Raw genomic sequence first — 19,718 nt, forward strand, 5'->3', positions numbered from 1 at the left:
AGGTTACTTCCTGGTTGTACTGAAAAATGATTTGAAGCTTAAAACCCTCAAAGATGGATCCTACCAGTAACATCTATTGGTCAGCTGCAATTATAGCAGCCATGACTTCTAAAGCAACAGTAGGCGTCACCCCTACCTCATTTTGACCCCGTAGAAATTAATGCTAAACTAGTAATAGGCTGCCCCACTAGTAAACCTGGTGACGTAGCACTTGTTATTTGGACACCTGAAGGCTGTTTTAAAATGATCATAATAACCTTATAAAGTAATCTTAAATACTGATATTGTCAAATCCCACTTAAAATTGGACCAGAAATTAGATGAAAATGAACAACTTCATCATTACTGCTGTTATTGCAGGTAGGAGTTAAAATGATCCCTCCTGGCTCTAGTGTTAAATGTGTTGTCCTGTTAGATTTCAGACAGTTTTGTGACGTGAGATGACAGACGTTTTAACATCACTGTGTTGGAGGTATGATTTTAAAGTCTGTGAGTTCTAGCAACTGAAGATCTCTCCCAGCACCATGAAGCAGGGAGGAAACACTGAACATTTCAAGTCTCCTCATAATGAATGAAACAGCAGCAAAGATTCCAATCAGTCACCTCACTTCAGAGAAAATTAAGACTTTTGTACTCAGCCATAAACATATTAGAAGTATGGTATCTTACCAGAATTCGCATGATGCACTGGTTGCATCGTCACTAACCATACATTAATACACCTCTCTGCATTTAATTATGAATTATTATTCATCTCTTGCTCTCTTCCACTGCATGTCTGCTTCCTGTCTTCCTCCCCTCATCTGATGTTTGAGGTTTCTCTGTATTGCTGTTGGGGCTTAACCTTACAATACAAAGTGCCAGTCCAAAAACAAATCAGTCCAAGGTACAAAGTTTTCGAAGGAGGATGCGTAGTTTCTAATGTCCCCTCCACCGCTGATCGTTGTTTAAACGCAGCAGTGAACGTGTAGCATTTCCAAATCAGTCAAAGCTTCAAACCAGCGCATGTAGAGCTGAACCACATGTCCATTAACACATTAACATGCATCACTACCGCAGCCTATTCTCTTCTATCGTCAACGACCACTGAGCACGTACCAAACCCCCTGTCTGTTCGACATTTTGATAAAAGTGTCTTTACAAATGTCAAGAAACTTCGGCTAAATAGCGTTACCTCCCCACGTCTTCAGCCCGTGTTTGGTTTTTAAACCGGAAATACTTTCTTTTTCTTAATGGTGATTTGTGTGCATGTGTATGGCGCAGGTCTGCCACCCTTTGGTGTGGAGTCATTACTGCATATGAGCGCAATAATAAAAAATAAAGAAATTAAAAAATAAAAAATACATTAAAAAAAACTAAATATATATAAATGTGTGTGTATTGTGTAATTTGGAAAGTTATACTTTCTCCACTGCTGATAATAAAATATTAATATAGTATAAATATTAATAAATTAAGAAAAAGGGGGCCGTCTGACTGTTGTGGTTTCCTCTGTTTTCTCTGTATATAGGGTCTTTACCTACACTATAAAACACTCTGAGGTAACTGTTGTTGTGATTTGGTGATATCTTTAAAAAAAAAAACAACAGAAAAATTTGAATAGATGTGTGAAACCCTACACCATAAACTAGCATATTAAAATGTATTTATGTATTGCCTTATTAAAACTGTGAAACCTCCTCCTATGAGCCTCACAGGACTGAAGGAGGAAGCAGCATCAGCTCACAGCTGATTTTATTTAGTGCAATTAATGAGGATGAGGAGCTGGAAGCCTCACTTGTGTCCTGACCTTAAACAACATGCTGCAAATACTCTGTGTTGCTCTTGTGTGTGCAGAATATCTGAAAGATGGTAAAAAGTCAGCATCTAACATGATTATTTTTTTTAATTACATTTTTCCTCTTTAAATAAGCAAGCGGGTGTTTTTCTCTCCTGTTGTGTTTCAGTGTACTGCAGTCCTCTACAAGAAGCCAAACGAGGTATAATGTGTTCACGTTTAAGCCTGGAGGGATGAGTGTCCTGGTATTTTAAATATCAGAACACTCTTGAGCGTTATGCTGTGTAAATGTGTTTTTACAGCTCTTAAAGATGACTGGCTAATCAAGGCGGTGCATTACATGGAGGAAAACCCAGAAACTTTAGAAGGTGAGCCCTAACAGTGTTTTAGTCATATTTTTTCTTCATACATGATGCTGTACCTCACTGCGCACAGTCAGTTGTGCGCAACCAGGAGCCACAAGCCACCTAGGTTTATTCAGTGTTAGTTAGTCATATGGGCTGAGTTAATTCTTCTATGGATCAGATCATTTTGGCTAACTAGGAAGCACCTCAAGGGTGTGGCTGATAAATGTTTTATCAGCCGTTATTTATGAAGTTTTTAGGATATCATTTGTAGTTAATAGTCAAACCTTTTCAAAACAAGCACTGGAAACCTTAAAGTTATCACATGAACTAATGGTAGAAAATAAGTGAATGTGATTGAACAATACAACTTTGTAGTAGCACTTTGTAGCTTCATGCTGATCTCCTCTTGTCGTTCTGTTAGAGCTGATGGACAAAAACTATGCTTTGGCAGAAGGAGACATGGTGCTGTTGGTGAGTTACCTGAGAACACATGCCAAAACTGAGGCAACAGATCCACAGACAGACTTTTACACAAAATTTGGTTTGAAATGTCTGCACATTGAGTTTAGGAAAAAGGTTTGCAAGAATCGTACTCTTTGTAAATTATGGACATAACCACAGCCATGTTAGTGGGACGTGTGGTAAACTTCCAGCTGAGCATTTTTGCCACCATAATTCTAGTGTTCTGAATCCAAACATGATCAGAATGACAGAAACTAACAACAAGGTGGGGCCTTGCCTCCTTTGAGTCTAATGTGAACCTTAATTTACAAAACAAATTCAGAAGGGCATGAACATGGCAGTTAAGACCAGAAAATCGTAGGAAAAAGTTCATTGAGGTCATTTAAGCTTCATAACACTGAGCAAAGATGTGATGTGGACTAGGCAGTCAGTGAACACTCTAAGTATTTCATTTCTTCTGCAGAATGACAGGAATGCAGTGAGCAGTAGCTGGCCAACTCTGGAGATACCCTATATCATTAGCCCAGATTTAGGTAAGCACAGTATGTGCATTTCATTGGATCTTTGAGAAGTCTGTCTTACTGCCACTTTGTTTTTCAGCTAGTCGCACAGATGATATTCTCTCTGCTATGGAGATGGTGTCCAAACACACCTGTGTATCCTTCCACAAGCGAACCATCGAGCAAAACTACCTGCTCTTCAAAACCAGTACAGGGTATGTAGTTTTCTGAAGCTCAGTCTAAACTCTGTTTGAACTGCAGTTGGAGCTCAGATTGTATGCTGAACACCCCAAGTTTTCTGCAGCACTTAATGTTATGATTGGGTTTCTGAAATATTCAGTTTCTGTATCTTAACATGACAATATGACATCCTGGCTGCAGAAACCTCTGGCCTGTACTGCAGGTCAGCATACTCAGAACCTATATCAGGCTTCACTAAATCTAGTAAATGCTATCACATAACAGAGAATCACTCAGCAATGTCAGTCTACAAAAGAAAAAATGGTGAATTTGGTACTTCAGTCATGCCTCAGAGCTCATGACTGTGAGGATGGAAATGGATCAGTTGAAAGTGAGTTTAAGCACCCTGACCAAGGCACATAACGCTGGTTTAAAAAGAAAAAGACTCTCCTCACTGCTGGCAAGATTAAGTACAGCAACAACTGCTTTTTATTTTTCAGATATTAATGTTTAAAGATGGATGTCTCATTTAAAACAAAAAACAAAAACAGGACACTAACCTGCAGTTTTGTTCTAGCTGTGCATCATTTGTGGGCTTAAAGGGTGGCGAGCAGCCTGTTTTTGTTGGGCCCCAGTGCATGGTAGGTAACATTGCACATGAGATTCTTCATGCTCTGGGTTTCCACCATGAACACACAAGGATGGACCGTGAACAGTACATCACCGTTATTCACAGCAACATTATGCCAGGTAAGGGTTCTCCTCAAATATTATCTGTACTGTTTAAACGCTATGATAGCTAAATGGTCATAATGCTTGGAACTTGTACAATAAGAAAAAGTGTTTTGTATGTATGTGTTTTTCAAACTCCAGCTTTCCCTTTATTTGACATAAAAAAATGAACCTGTTTACATGTGTGAGGCAAACACAGCTCATATCTTGGAAGATGAGCTTCACCACAGTTTACTGCACATTGTGCATTTACCAAAACTTTTTGGGGGTTATTGATTGTTTACACTCAGGGAAAGTATCACATGTCTTTCAGGGATGGAGAAAAACTTCAGAATGCAAGATGGCGAGACCTTTTCTCTTCCATATGACGCTACCTCCATCATGCACTATGGAAGGTACAGTACCCAAAATGACAAATGCATAACAAACCGTTTCTCTGTAAAGGTTACGTGGTACTTCAAGGTGATTACTCTTGTGTCAGGGATTTTTTTTCAGCGACCGGCCTGCCCACCATCTTCCCAAAGAAAGATGTGAAGGAAATGGGACAGAGAGATAAACTGACAAAGACTGACATTGAAAGGGTTCGACGTCTCTACAGCTGTGGTATATTCTCAACTCTGCTCACTGCACATAAATTTCATTTGTGGTCTCCACATTTTGAAGCTTTAAAGTTAGTGTGGCCACCATATTTTTGTTGGAACCAGAAGTGATCGCATGTGGAATCTTGGCAAGGTGCACCGAGGCACTGTTTGGTGCTAATGTGGAGAAAGTGATCCAACAAAATGTCTGGGATTGTCCATCAAAAAGTTGTCAGCCAAGCTGCCTGTCAAAGTAGCCATGCCTCTGAATTCAAGTCTTACCCAAAACCAAGTGAGTTGTAAAGATTCATTAGCTAAAAAGAGCACCCCAGCCTAATATAGGACTTTTGTTTTCCCTCCAAGTGGCAAAAGTAAGTTTCCTTGTGACAACCATTTTGCATTATATATACAGTTAGGGCCGTATGTATATATATATTTAGACACTGACACAGGTTTTGCTTGTTTACTAAAACATATTCATATTGTTGACATGGACATAATGTGTAGACTCTCAGCTTTCATTTGAGGGTATCCACATTCAAATTGGATGAAGGATTTAGAAGTTTTAGTTCTTTAACATGTGCTACGCTATTTATTTATTTATTTTAAAGGGACCAAAAGTAATTGGACAATTGACTTGGGCTATTTCCTGAGCAGGTGTGGACAATTCCTTCATTATCTCATTATTGATTAAGCAGATAATAGGCCTAGAGTTGAAGATTTTGCTGTAAAAGACATTTTCTGTGCAGGTGAAGCTGTGAAAACAGAAACAAACAACAACAAAAAAATCATAGAAATTGCTACAATATTAGGAGTGGCTAAATGTACAATTTGGTACATCCTGAGAAAGAAGGAAAGTACTAGTGAACTCAGCACTGCAAAAAGATTTGGATTTTTTGGAGAGATTCTACCAGAATGATGGTATACCACATTACCTGTAAAACATGGCACAGGCAGTGTCATTGCTTGGTCGTGCATGGGTGCCAGTGGCACTGGGATACTAGCGTTCATTGGTGATGTGACACAGGACAAAAGCAGCCCAGTGAATTCTGAGGTGTTCATAGACATGCTGTCAGCTCATATCCAGCTAAATGTAGTCAAATCGATTGGGTGGTGTTTCATTATACAGATGGATAATGGCCCAAAACATGCAGCCAAAGCAACCCAGGAGTTTATTAAAGCAAATAAGTGACGTATTCTTGAATGGCCAATTGAGCATGAATTTCATTTGTTGAAAACCTGAGACAGGCCCACAAACGGAAACTGAAAGCTGCTGCAGTAAAGGTCTGGCAGAGCATTAAAAAGGAGGAAACCCAGCATCTGGTGATGCCCATCAGTTCAAGACTTCAGGCTTTCATTGGCAACAAAGGGTTTTCAACCAAGTATTAGATATGAATATTTTATTTTCAGTTATTCCATTTGTCCAAATACTTTTGCACTCTGAAATTAAGGGATTATGTACATGCAATCTTTATGTAACTCACTGAATTAATGCTGAAAGTCTGCACTTCAACCGCATTTCAATTTAAAATTGATTATGGTAGTGTGCAGATCCAAAATTAGAAAAAAAAAGTTCTCTGTACAAATATTTATGGACCTAACTGTATAAAATATGCCAATGAAATGTATTGGCAAAGGACATCAGCAGTTACCTTTGTGTTTACCCAGAATTTGTAGCACATCTGGTTAAAGTCTGAACCACTCTGTAAGCCGTCCAATATAATACCAACATAAAGGAAAATCTGTAAGGAAATATAGGGTGGGCTTTGTAATTTGTTACTTACCGCATTCAACAGTTGAAAGCTGGAATAGATACCTGAGCTCTGGCCTCAATAGCAAGTATAAGAATAACTGAAGGAAACTAAAGACCTAATAATAAGTCTCACTCTGAACAGACTCACAATGTAAGTCAGCCAGCAGAAACGGCCAAAACACTAGTGTGGCAGAATATAGACTTTAAGACCCGAATGAACAGATTACAAAATGCCAGAGGGGGGCTGTGTTAAAGAAACTGCTAAAGTCTCAGAAATTAAGGACTGAAAAGATGCAAACCAACTACAGAGAGGGAAAAATGTCAAACAAAGAAAAGATGTCTGACCGAGACATGGCAGTCAAATGATGTTGAACTGACAACAAAGATGCCCTTGAAAGCTGATTCTGTTCATCTGGAGTTTGCAAAAGGAAAATAAAATAAAAATAAAAAAAATAAAAAAAGCGATGACCTGATGATCCCAGAATGTCCTTTCTGGGTTTTCCTTGCCTCGATTATTGAGGATGCATTTGGATGTACAACGAAGATGATAGCAGCAGTTTAACTTCCAGAGATTTAAAAGCTTATTAAAACCATTTATTAGACAATTTTTATTATATTTTTAAAAAGTCAAAGTTAACTAGTAATTCTATACATGCAGACTCCATGAGTTTAAAAAAATGCTGTTTTTAATCTTTGCTTTTTTCTCATTTTTCCAAGATTCCCTTAAACAAACTGAGAAGGAAAGCCATGACTGGGATGATGTCTGATCTCAGTGCCACCGATGGAAGCTATGAGAACCAGATTACTAGCATTGTGGTTCTATCTGCCTACTCCAGCACCTGAACAATGACACTAGCAGTCAGCAAACAAACTAGTTGTCATCACTGACACATCTATTAATGAAAATATGCTGGCCAGGATCTGGTGGATTCATCTCCACTGTTCAATAAACCAAAATACTTTGTTTCTCTCTAACCAGAATTTGTTAAGACTTTATTGTTTGCACTTTTTTTTGGCTTCTGGGGGAAGAAATGGTAGGCTTGATGATCAGATGTGCACACTGAACTCACTCAATTTCTGAATTTTCTCAATTTTCTGAATTGCAGAAAAATAGACTTCAATTAAGGGTAAAAGAAATATCACAAAGGAATACAGGTGATGTAGTTTATAGTGCGATATTTGGGTTTTAAAGAGCAACACCCATATTCTCACGAGAGCATGGGTGTAAAAGCTGTTCTGATCCACACTCCAGTCCAGAAGGTGGCGGTAATGCACCTGAAGGTGTTTGGCAACCGGTATAAAAAGATAGAAGGCCCCACAGAAACCAGTGTGAGTATTCCAGTTTGAAGGACCACTTATTCTGATGAAAATAAACTGGTTGGCTAATAATTAATATGAATATGTTTATTACAATTATGAACTAAGATTATGCAATTAATCTTTTAACGTTTAATAGAAATTTAACGTTCTTTTGTTTACTTGTTTTTAACAGGAAGCGGAACCTAACCGGAAGCACGTGTCGGTGACGTCTTCCTTGAAAAACAAAAACAAACCTGTGTGTTGCAATATTTCTGTTTTCAGTCGACGTTTGATCAGCGCCTGAAATCGTTCGTCTCGTTTTGGGTGTGCGCCTTATGGTAAGACTTGCATATGTATTTAAATCCAGAGAAAACCAACAAATGATCGCTTCTGCCTCCTGCTAATGTGGCTAGCTGCCTCTGCCAGCTTGTGTTGCTCAGCTTAAAACATCCAGAGAAAAACGAAGACTGTGGCCTGAACATCCGTCCTATTCTTTCGTCCCATCTTTCTCAGGTTGCTGCAGTTTACCGGTAATAGCTTGTTTGTGAGCCATGGCCCAGCAGAGAGGAGTAAACAGCCTGCAGTTCAATCAGGACCAAAGTAAGTTGCCTTTGTTCATGAACTGAGTTGGTGCACGTTTTAGAACCAAACTAAGTTGAGTTACTGAGGAGAAACCTGGCAGATTTACAGAGGCTCGAAAATTTTATTCATATTAACGTTAAAGGGGAAAATGCACACCCAAAAGAACAAGATAACAATGGGTACAATGAAACTAGAGAAAGTGGTGTGAGAACGGTGGCACGTTCTCTGGCTACACAAAGGGAAGGCCTTCAAGGGAAATGGCTTTGTTCTGTAACTACATTCTTTTCAGAGCTTTTCAACATAAAGTTGTGTCTCGGAAATAATCCATGTAAGATTTCTTATGTCTTTTAACTTACAAGTCGCTCTCTGAAAATTTGGTAAATTAGGTTGGATGGGTATGATATTAGAATAATACACATAGATGAAACTGAACACTGCTGTGAAAAACCCAGAACGATTTACGAGCTAACCACCAGACAGAAACTACATGTATTAAGCTGGTTGTGGTTAAACATATTACATATACAAAAACAGAATTAGTAAGAAATACAGAACCAGGCAAATGTGTGATAAAGGAAAATCTATATGTACCTTCAGTTATTCTCCTGATATCCATCCACACGTTCATTAACTACCAGTGATTGCTTGTTTTGCCGGTTAATCGTCTGATTTTCTGACCTGGTCACTGCTTGGTGAGCACAGCCTTCCCCCAACACAGCAGCGCTGAGACTTATCTTCTGTCTAAACTGAAAATGTATTGCAATATGTTGATGAATGTGTAGATCAGAGGGAAGGTGTGGGTTGAGTAGTTTGGAGACAGAGTTAGAGAGGCGTGTTTTGGACATGTGCAGATAATATAGAAGATAAACAGCATTATTTAGAAAGAATATATTAAACTAGTATATAATAGCAAAATCAGTCTGATGAGTCTGTTACTGTTGCTGTTGCTAGCACTATGATGTAGCACTTGAATCAGTCAGAATACTTTATTAATTCCTAAGGAAATTATGTGTTTACAGTTGCTCCAAGACGATAGGAACAGCAACAGACTGAACTAAATTGGATAATAAAATAGATTACAAAGTTACAAAATATAAGAAATAACTTTAATATATACAAGTAGCTCAATTATAAATATCCAGAATATTACAGAGAACTATGGAGGCAACACAATGAAAAAGCACCTGATGTCCCCAGCACCTGGTTCAGTTTGGAGGATTATTACTGGGCTGTAAACGGCTCCAGGCAGCTAACATGTTAGATTTGCCAAAGCTGAATAAGAATGATTCATAGGTTTAAATCTTCTCTGTCCTCTTATCATCACCAGGCTGTTTCTGCTGCGCTATGGAGACGGGGGTCAGGATTTACAACGTGGAGCCGCTGATGGAGAAGGGCCACCTGGGTGAGTCCTCTGACCCGGCTTTCACATGTAGAGCAGTGCCTGAGAGAGAGCTCATTCATTATTTCTAGACATGCTACCAATATTTTTCAAGACATTTTGGTAATTATTTTCATGAATATTTCAGACATGTTATGTGTTTATAGATGTTAATACTTTTTCAGACTTTTATTAGTGTATTTAAATGTTTTTCGTGGTACCTCAAGTGGCTGAAATGCTGGGAAAACGATGACTTTCATAACGAGAATACAAGGAAAACATTGTTCTTGTGCACCTTTCCCTAAAAAGGACTTGAATATGTGTTTGTGTCATTTGCAGACCATGAGCAGGTTGGCAGTGTAGCCCTGTGCTCCATGCTGCATCGCTCTAACCTGCTGGCCATAATTGGAGGTGGAGTCAATCCTAAATTCTCAGAAATATCTGGTGAGTTGGTTTAAAGTAGGACGTGCATTGTACAGCTTTGACCGGTGTGTGTGTGTGTGTGTGTGTGGGGGGGGGTCATTATTATGAGAGGTGTTTGCTATACCCAAGATATGTGAGTGCACCTTAAAAACATGATGAAAAATAAGTTTTTAACAAAACAATGTCAATGTCTCAGTGTTGATTTGGGACGATGCTCGGGAGTCACGGGATCCTAAGGACAAACTGGTGCTGGAATTCACCTTCACCAAGCCTGTTCTGGCTGTCCGCATGAGACACGACAAGTGAGTTTTACATCACCTCACACATGCTGTTTATTGTCACTGAACTGTCAAAATGATAGTTGCCTTTGCTCCCTCTAGGATCATCATTGTGCTGAAGAACAGGATCTATGTGTACAGTTTTCCAGACAACCCTGTCAAGCTTTTTGAGTTTGACACCAGAGATAACCCCAAAGGTATCATACTACTTGTGTAGAGCTGTTTTTCCATTGCAACATCCTGCTTAGCATTTTGAATACAGTGAATTCTTTCTTTCAGGTCTTTGTGATTTGTGTCCCAGTTTGGAGAAACAGCTTCTGGTCTTCCCAGGTCACAAATGTGGCAGCCTGCAGCTGGTTGTAAGTCACAAACAAACAGGACGTTTTGTTTCTCCTGAAGAAAATGTCTGCGTCGTAAAAGTCGTAGTCTAACATGTTGCTTTTTATTCAGGACCTGTCCAACACCAAACCTGGAACATCATCTGCCCCTTTTACTATCAACGCCCATCAGAGCGAGATTGCCTGTGTGGCACTCAACCAGCCCGGCAGCGTGGCAGCTTCAGCCTCTCGTAAAGGAACCCTCATCCGCCTGTTCGACACAACAACCAGGGACAAACTGGTGGAGCTGCGCAGGGGAACAGACCCTGCCACTCTTTACTGGTAAACACTCAAGCAGTAAATGGGTAGTGCACCGATGTTCCAGAATATTTCAATGTTCCTGTGTCTTCAAAACCTCTCAGAACCAGACCGTCAGACCTCAGTGCATGCAGCAAGGAGCACACTTAGCGTTACAGAGATCCTTCACCCAATAAATCGAAAATAAATAAATAAATGCCCTCTTCCTAAAACTCCTATGAATGTATATGAATAGAGCCAGTTACAAAAATATCTGTCTACACATTTCATTCAAAAAAGATCACCACTGCACAGCTTCAGTTGATATTAACCATACTTTGTAACATCAACAGGGGTTGCTGAATCTGGCCCATTATGTGTTAATGGGCACATTATGTTCTCTGGTAATTGCTTTAATTAATTAAATGAATTACAATAGTCTAAACTAATATATATCTTACATCTTTAAAAACTAGGATTTTTTTTGGCAATAGAACAATACATTAATTCTGTTCCTCCATCAAGATCAGAGAAATTAAAGACAAAGAAAAAGGCCTTCTTATTCCATATTTATTCTGCATGATGAATAAACTGATTTTTAGGAAAGGCATGAAATATGAGGTGAGGATTTTAATGTAACCGAGCTACAGAATGGCCTGTTTGGCAGTTGTAAAATGATACTTGTGGTTTTTCTTTCCAGCATCAACTTCAGCCATGACTCATCCTTCTTGTGCGCATCCAGTGACAAAGGCACAGTTCACATCTTTGCACTCAAAGACACCAAACTCAACCGTCGCTCTGCGTAAGACCACTTTCTGCTAATTGAGTCCTTTTAAGACACACACACACACACACACACACACACCCACCCACCCACCATCGTGATCCTCACGGCTCTGCTCCTCTTCATCCCACAGGCTGGCACGTGTTGGGAAGGTGGGTCCTGTGATTGGTCAGTATGTGGACAGCCAATGGTCATTGGCCAGCTTTACTGTGCCTGCTGAGTGTGCCTGTATCTGTGCTTTTGGAAAGAACACTTCCAAGAACGTCAACTCAGTCATTGGTGAGGGAAACGTCAAAATATAAATGTTGTCTTTTGTCATATACACAACACAGCAACATGACTGCATTGGTTGTTACAGTGACATAACCATAAATTCACACCTAGCATGTTATGGTTGGCTCGTTCACTGCTAAACAAAGAAGGAAGAGCCGGGACTTCCGGCGTGAGGACATGGTAGCATAGCACCAGGGACCCTGCTATTGGGGCTCAACAATAAAGGAGGAGATGTGCGGCGAAATAATGCTTATCGGGAATCTGAAAAAGAAGTCAGTCACAGTGTAACATCCCGAGAGTCAAGATGGGGAGGGGAGAAAGCCACACTGGAAGCACACCAACCTATAGACTCTCAAACAGCTGATCCCGTTTTCTTTATTGGTTAGGATTAGATAGTGATGGAGTTTTACCAAAAATCATGTGATTCTTTGCTTTGATGCTGTTTTTTAATGCGTTTTAAGGATGTAAACACAAACATTTTACCCATGTCTGCAATTATTAAAAATAAATAAATAAATACAATAGTGGCATGTGAAGAAAAACAAACTTTATAGCTTGAATATTCAGTGGATTGCTGGATTACTAAAACAATCGGTAGCTGCAGCCCTGGATCATATGTGTCGGCCTTTGCTGTAAGAAAAAAAAAAGTCCAGAAAAAAACTCCCATAATGACCATTCTGCAATGTATGCACCATGCACGCATGTTTTACACTTAGCATGAGTTCACTTGTATTTACATATGGCATCTGATATTTTAACAAGAACAAGAATTTGTGTCATTGTGTGGCTTTAAAAAAGAAAATTGTCATTGTAGTTCTGTTTTGTCTCCTGCAGCCATATGTGTGGACGGGACCTTCCATAAGTATGTGTTCACCCCTGATGGAAACTGCAATCGAGAGGCCTTCGATGTGTATCTGGACATATGTGATGATGACGACTTTTAAGGCCACACAGAGAAACAAGTTCTAGATGAACATGAGGATTATGAATGGAAACAGACTGATTTTAATGAATTATCTCCTGCTGTGAATCTGAGGAGCACGGACTTAATGCAAAGAGTCTGTTATATGAAGTTTTATGTAATCAGTTTTACTTACAGTGTATAGCAGTGTGAATATAAAGTTTTCTATTGGGCTGTTAACCGTCACTCTGAAAAGTTCATGTTATATAATAAAAACAGAAATGTATGTCTTGGAAACTAATATTGAATTAAAATGACACTAAAACTTGAATTCACTTTTGCTAAGAAAGCAGAACATGAAGCCCTGTTATTTGCCTGTTACATTAGTGAATGTATGGTGCACATTTCATGGCATAAATAAGAAGCACTCCCATAGAGATGTTGTTTTGTCAAGCTGCTGTAGCAGAGCGCAAACCTCCAGAGCTGCCACTCTCTGGGGAGTATTTCCTTTTAAAGAACATGTACTTATTTTATGTATATTTTGTTCTTTTTAAACATGGTTAAGAAGTTGGTAGTGCAGTAAAAATCAGATATGGGTAGCATGACAGACATTTACTCTGATTGCACAAACGTCATGTAGGAGCAGGTAATGGATAAAAGGCATTGAGCTTATTATATGGAGGAGGTGGCAGATGATTGCTCCATTCCGTAGTCAGTATCCGTAGACACTCCTGTCAATGATCTGACTGAGGGGGTTCAGGCCTAAGCAGAACAGCAGTGGGGACAGAGCTACAGTGCTATGGGCTTGAAGTTTGCCCCTAGCGTTGTACGCCACATCCCCATTGAGTTCTCGATGAAGGGTCTTAGGGTCCTAATGATCTTGTACAATTCTAGGCATTCTGGGATCCAGGTGTGGGGCACTAAATCACAGGTGGTGTTTCGCTCCTCTGGTGTTCCTGCCTATTCTCTTCTGTTCCCCACTCATGTATTTAGCCATATGCTTGTTCATCTTAGCCACTATGATTCCTGATGGGAGTTTCCATGTGGTGCTCAGGCAGGTTATTGGCTTGTAGTTTGATGGGACCTTCAGTTAGCAAGTCTGGGTGTTTCTCGACAATTAGCAGCTGGTTCATTTGTGCTGCCATATGCTCGTGGAATCAGCTTCTTCAGTCAGTATGCGTGAAGCATGTCGGGACCTGCTGCTGTCCAACTCTTCATACTGGAGACCCTTTATGAGATATCTGCCACTGTGATGGTTACTGGACCCGGTTCAGGGAGGTTACTGTGGTCTGCTCTTAGGTCCACAACTTGCTCCTAAGTTAGTGTCTATTGCAAGTCTGTTTTTAATCGCAAATGTGGGTAAAAAACTCACATTTCCATGGTGGCAATGGCACGCTACAGAGCCATCTACTAAATGAAGCATCGGAGCAAAGAATGTGTGTTGAATTTTTTTTTTATAATCGAGTTATTCATATTAGTTGCTGAATTGTTGCAGCACTACTTTCAGTAATCATAAACTCTTTATTTACATGTACATAAATGATCTTAAAAGTAACTGTGTGAGAAAACAAGTGCCGAAAAGTTCTCATTTTTATCAGTTTGATGGTCTAAGCCTCGGACTGGTTTACATAGTGATAGCTGGACAGATTTTTAATTCATTGTTTGGATGAGAAGTCTTCATCTGAACACATACACATTGAGTGAGAGTATCTTTCTAGCTGTCCAAAATGGTAACTTTATGATTGCCAGCAAAACAAAATTAAAAGGCATCTAGAAGCTGTAGCCAAATAAAGCAAGACTGAACTTACTAATATTTAAAACTAACATCAGTTAGTTTTAAATATTTGTATAATCATACATTTGTATTTTTGAAAAGAATTATGGTTATACCCCCCATCAGATACATTCTGTGAATCTATTTCAATCACAGCTGTAGAAATTATTCAACTGAGCACTGAGCCAGTGTCATGATCGCCCCCTCAGTTCCACTTCATCAACCACCTTTTACTGTGTTCGAAGGTGCCAGTGACTTTAGCTCACTTAATCAAACTTCAGTCCAGTCTGTAGGACCTCAGTTAGTTCCAAGCATCAAAAACAGAGTCCAGAATCACTTGTTATACATCATACGGCAACAGGTGGACCAAACATCTCCATGGTCTCCATAACAAGGGATAGATGATCGAGAAACGAGTTCACAGACACTCTGAGGATTCGTGCTTCATCAGCGCTCCACCTCCTGAAACAAAGCGAAGGATTTTTAGTACAAAAAGGACACAGATGTTAGGGCTCAGTTTGATACAGGCTATGAAGGAGCCAAGGAAGATAATCTCACACAGAAAGCGTGCTGCCAGACACTGTAATCAGTTTGCTTATGCCGCCTTTCCGGGGCTCTTTGTCCGGGGAGAGCGACCGCAGAGCGATGGTGGCCTCACGAGATGATGGGAAGGGAACATCCAGAGAGCTGCACGAGGGTCAAGGAAGACTGAGGACATGGCTGAGGCAAAAGAGAAAAATAAAAGAGGCCGGGTTTTTCATCTCTGACTCTGTTCTCTCATTTTGCCCTACTTGCAATGGAAAATGCTATTTGCTGCATTAAAAAGGCTTCATCCTTACTATAATCTGTTACTGACACACTGCCCTACCATAAGGAATATATTTATGCTTTAAAAATAAAAGCTTGAAAAAAACACCCATTTATTACAAGCGACCTATTTCTTAACATTTTTTTTCACCCCTTTTCTTTATTCTCACTGACTCTTCTTGTGCAAATATCTCTTAAACAACAGGAAGGTGCAGGTTCACTATAACCAAAACTCCAGACTCAAACATAATGTTACAACATCCACAGTAGTTATAGTCATCGGTGAGTAGTAAATAAAATTAAGGAAAGTTTCTTTAGAGGATGATTTAAAAATGTTTAAACTTCAAACTCTATGCCAGCTTCTAGCTTCGCTTGACAGTGTAGAACAAACCTGATGACACAAACTCCTATTAAGCTTAAAAGTCAACCTAACAGACCCAAACAGAAAGAGCCCAGATTCAGATTCAGGTTATTTCGAAACCTCGATACAATTACCGGCACAAATACTTCGAATGTTTCGTTGTTTCAAGAAGCCTCGCTTTGCCCTTCGCTAGTAGAAAATATCATTAAAGTTTTCATAGACCTCAGTGGTAAATATTGACAACAACAAAGGATACAACTCCAGTTTGCCTGTTCCTCCGTTAGCTTCTCCAGCTGCCGCCATTGCGATTGTTGTGCTGAAACGAACCGGAAACGGAAACGCTTTCCATGTATGAGGGATACAGCGAAGAAGGACTGCTGTCCCCAGTGGCAGAATGCAGTATTACAACAGTGAATACTGCACAACAATAGAAATAAATATTTTTAGTGAACTGAAAATACACTAAAAATTAACAAAACTAGGTGTGAATAACATTTAAATTCACTAATATAAATGAAAAATAGATTTTTGCAATAATAATAATAATAATAACAACAGTATACTAACTCAAAATGGATGAAATCCAACAGAAGCGAAACCGAAAAGAAAACAGAAATTTGAAATGAAAAATACATTTTTAAGAAATTATGGAGAAAATACACGTCACATGTCAAAAACATGTCAAAAAGGTAGCCTGGTTGTGACTTCTTTGACGTTTTCATTTATTTATTTTGAAAAGGAAACTTTTTGCAAAAGAAATGTGAAGTGTAACTTTTCTGCTATAAAATTAGCAGCCACTAATTCCAAATTTATAATCAAAGTCTTCCAACCTGCACCCAACCTGAAACACCTCCTGGCACTTGGGCAGCTACTTTGAGGTATTGGGATTGGGTATTGGGCAATACGCAATAATACCAATACGTTAATTTCACGTTTCATCACTACATAAAACTGTATGGATAGAACCGCCAGTCAAATCTATTTGGAATGCCTCAAGGTGGTTTCTTTTTTGTGTTTAAAAGCAACTAATAAAACTAATAACTGCTTTGTTCATATCTTCCTGAAGCCATCATGGCTTCATTATGATGGTATTCAGTTCAGTTCAATTTTATTTATATAGCTCCACATCACAACAACAGTTGCCTCAATGGTCTTCATAAGGCCAAGACTCTACAATAATGCAGACAAAACCCCAACAGCAAACAAGTACTTGGTAACAGTGGGAAGGAAAACCTGCTTTTTAAGAGGGAGAAACCTCCAGCAGAGCCAGACTCAGGGAGGGGCAGCTATCTGCCACGGGGTGAGGAGAGGAAGACAGGACAAAAGACATCCTGAGGAAGAAAGCAGGGGTGAATCTAGGTTCAAAGTTTTTGATTCATAATTAATGGTACCTTACAATTAGTAATATACTACTTTCAAATGCAGTCAGTACTTTTCACATTTGCAAACCTTATTTCAGTAAAATGTTACCTTCAAAAGCAACTTAAATAGGTATGACCTATTGCAGTGTATAGAATAATTCATAATCACAAGAACAATTCATAATGAATAATCACAGATTTCAATATATTACACCACTTGAATGGTGGACATTTTTAGTTATCAATCCTAAGGAAAGTTGACCACGCTGACCAGAATTTTTTAAAGTGAAGAACAACTTGTGAGGAGAAACATGAACGGCATTTTTTCAGTCTCTTGACCACATGGAGGGAGTTGATCAAATCATTAAGCACTTAAAGTAGCATTATTCAGTAAAGAAATTGGAAAATCACACTCCATTCACATCGACAAGAAGCAAACTGGTCAGAGAGCTGCTTTTACTTTAAAGTTTTTTAATTCATACAAACCCTCCGTTTATGTGATGGACCAAGTTGAAAAGCAGGAGTCAAAGGAATTATTGGAAGAAGAGGATTTTTCCTTTATTTAACCCAAAAGGTTATATTTACAAAAGTGATAAATATTTAGCTAATAAAAGAAGTCAAAGAAACAAAACTGAACTCAGGCAAAGAAATGTGAACTTGACAAACCAACTGACTGCCCAAACAAACATAACTTACGTGATCAGAAATGAAATGAATGAATCAGTCAATGTGATCATAGCATCATTCCGAAATTGTGGGTTGATTTACCAAGATGATAAGTATCTTCGTGTGATCGCCTGATTACTGATGTTAGGATAAATAAAGCCCGAGAGTTGGAGTATATGTAATGTTGAGCTTTTTAGTACATGGCCATGTGTGAATCATGCTTTGAACATAGCTTATCTGGTTTAGAGAATTTTGCTCAGAATAACAAGCTGACTTCTCAGTCTTTCACTTGATTTTGATGCCATGTTTCTCAGCAATGCTGCTTAGTCAGCAAGGTTTACTGAAAACCTGATGTATAGCCATATTTCTAACAATCTGATTTCCTCATACTAGCCCCTTAGAAGTTGATTTCGTATCTCGTTGTTTTTACAAAGGTCCTGCTGGAGAGATCCTGCTGTAAAAGACAAGTACATAACGGTGATAAATAGATGGAGATCTTCAGTAACAATACGCTCCCACGTCTTTATTACACCAGCAGTATGAACTGTTGATACAAAGCAGGATAGGTCAAGATTTTCATGTTCTTTATGCCTTGGAAAATTTTCTTTCTATTCTTCTAATCAATTCCGGTGAGCTTGGGTGAATTGTACTTGAAGAGAACTACAAGAAAAACATGATAAATTAATGACAAAGCCTAAGCAGAACTATTTAGAATGGAGGAGACCTAACACAATTAAGGAGAAAAGGCAGGAAAAGCTTTGGCATGGCACATAAAATTGTTACAAAAGGAGAGGAGGAGTGAATGAAATGAAGTTATGAAGTAAATGAAATCAGAATCGCAGATGAAACCATTACAGATCTTTAAAGAATAAATGAAATCTTTAAATCTTATTACACACAACCAGGGGTGGCAAAGTACAGATATTCTGTACTGTAGTAGAAGTACAAATACTAGTGTTAAAAAATACTCCAGTAAAGGTTGAAGCACCGATTTCGTTACTCAAGCAAAAGTGAAAAAAAACTACTGGATGTAAAATGTACTCAAAGTAAGAAAGCAAAAAGTAGCTCTTTGGAGGACTTTTGTACCAGCTATTATTGTGCAAAGCTAACTGAACCTTAAATCGTGTTATTATTACTTTAATATAACAAAAGCACACTACCAGTCAAAAGTTTGGACACACCTTCTCATTTAATGTATTTTCTGTATTTTTACTACTTTCTGCATTGTTAGATACCAACTGAAGACATCAAATATATGAAGCAAGATATCTGGAATTATGTAGCAAAGAAACAATTGATAAATAACTAAATATGTTTTATATTTTGCCTTCTTAATGGGGTTGGGACCATCAGTTGTGTTGTGCAGAAGTCAGGTTGGTACACAGCTGACAGACCTATTTGACAACTGTTAAAATTCCTATTATTGCAAGAACCCAATCAGCTAAGTAAAGGGAAACAAAAGTCCATCTCTACTTTAAGAACTGAAGGTCAGTCAGCAAAATTGCTAAAACTTTGAATGTGTCCCCAAGTGCAGTGGCAAAAACCCATCAAGTGCTACAACAAAAGTGTCTCACATGAGGACCGCCCCAGGAAACGAAGGCCAAGAGTCACCTTTGCTGCTGAGAATAAGTTAATCTGCGTCACCAGCCTCAGAAATGGCAAGTTGACAGCACCTCAGATTAGAGCCCAGATAAATGCCACACAGAGTTCCAGCAGCAGACACATCTCTACGTCAACTGTTCAGTGGAAACTGCACGGTGGTCAGAGGAGATCGCACAAATCAGGCTTTCATGGTCAAATAGCTGGTAAGAAACCACTACTAAGTAAAAGCAACAAGCAGAAGAGATTTGTTTAGGCCAAGAAACACAAGGAATGGACATTAGACCAG

At 38.9% G+C, this 19,718-nt stretch overlaps 4 protein-coding genes across 6 annotated transcripts in view; 2 read left to right on the plus strand and 2 right to left on the minus strand.

The window, feature by feature from the left end:
* LOC102295273 (zinc finger, CCHC domain containing 9) overlaps nucleotides 1–1,257 on the minus strand; it is a 5,410-nt gene extending 4,153 nt beyond the window's left edge. Inside the window, exon 1 of one of the 3 annotated variants that reach the window (XM_042223544.1) lies at nucleotides 1,175–1,257. Coding sequence is in view for 2 of the 3 variants with exons in the window: in XM_042223542.1 (XP_042079476.1) it covers nucleotides 670–710 (41 nt within the window). In the remaining variant the exon portion in view is untranslated. Of the gene's footprint in view, nucleotides 1–669; nucleotides 1,079–1,098; nucleotides 1,137–1,174 lie in introns of those variants that run through there. The other 2 variants (XM_042223543.1, XM_042223542.1) reach the window with 2 other exon arrangements.
* A 442-nt stretch (nucleotides 1,258–1,699) lies between these two features.
* On the plus strand, nucleotides 1,700–7,304 carry LOC102295584 (hatching enzyme 1.2). Its single transcript, XM_042223520.1, has 10 exons — nucleotides 1,700–1,851; nucleotides 1,947–1,979; nucleotides 2,080–2,145; nucleotides 2,546–2,595; nucleotides 3,050–3,119; nucleotides 3,187–3,301; nucleotides 3,844–4,016; nucleotides 4,312–4,393; nucleotides 4,480–4,601; nucleotides 7,047–7,304. Exons 1-10 carry the CDS (start codon nucleotides 1,800–1,802, stop codon nucleotides 7,094–7,096), a joined length of 813 nt encoding a protein of 270 aa, XP_042079454.1. The 5' UTR covers nucleotides 1,700–1,799; the 3' UTR covers nucleotides 7,097–7,304.
* A 517-nt stretch (nucleotides 7,305–7,821) lies between these two features.
* Nucleotides 7,822–14,227, plus strand: wdr45 (WD repeat domain 45). The gene is made up of 11 exons (XM_005928983.2): nucleotides 7,822–7,966; nucleotides 8,142–8,228; nucleotides 9,538–9,612; nucleotides 9,928–10,032; nucleotides 10,208–10,313; nucleotides 10,392–10,486; nucleotides 10,569–10,648; nucleotides 10,740–10,948; nucleotides 11,604–11,705; nucleotides 11,821–11,966; nucleotides 12,795–14,227. Exons 2-11 carry the CDS (start codon nucleotides 8,180–8,182, stop codon nucleotides 12,902–12,904), a joined length of 1,077 nt encoding a protein of 358 aa, XP_005929045.1. The 5' UTR covers nucleotides 7,822–7,966; nucleotides 8,142–8,179; the 3' UTR covers nucleotides 12,905–14,227.
* Nucleotides 14,228–14,463: 236 nt separating this feature from the next.
* Nucleotides 14,464–16,149, minus strand: LOC102306313 (EKC/KEOPS complex subunit Lage3). Its single transcript, XM_005928984.2, has 3 exons — nucleotides 16,060–16,149; nucleotides 15,194–15,322; nucleotides 14,464–15,097 (listed from the first exon to the last, which is right to left on the minus strand). Exons 1-3 carry the CDS (start codon nucleotides 16,104–16,106, stop codon nucleotides 14,983–14,985), a joined length of 291 nt encoding a protein of 96 aa, XP_005929046.1. The 5' UTR covers nucleotides 16,107–16,149; the 3' UTR covers nucleotides 14,464–14,982.
* Between the last annotated feature and the right edge of the window lie 3,569 nt (nucleotides 16,150–19,718).

The sequence above is a fragment of the Haplochromis burtoni genome, unplaced genomic scaffold, assembly GCF_018398535.1.
Source record: "Haplochromis burtoni strain Fernald_Lab_line unplaced genomic scaffold, NCSU_Asbu1 Contig_113, whole genome shotgun sequence".
NCBI lineage: Eukaryota > Metazoa > Chordata > Actinopteri > Cichliformes > Cichlidae > Haplochromis > Haplochromis burtoni.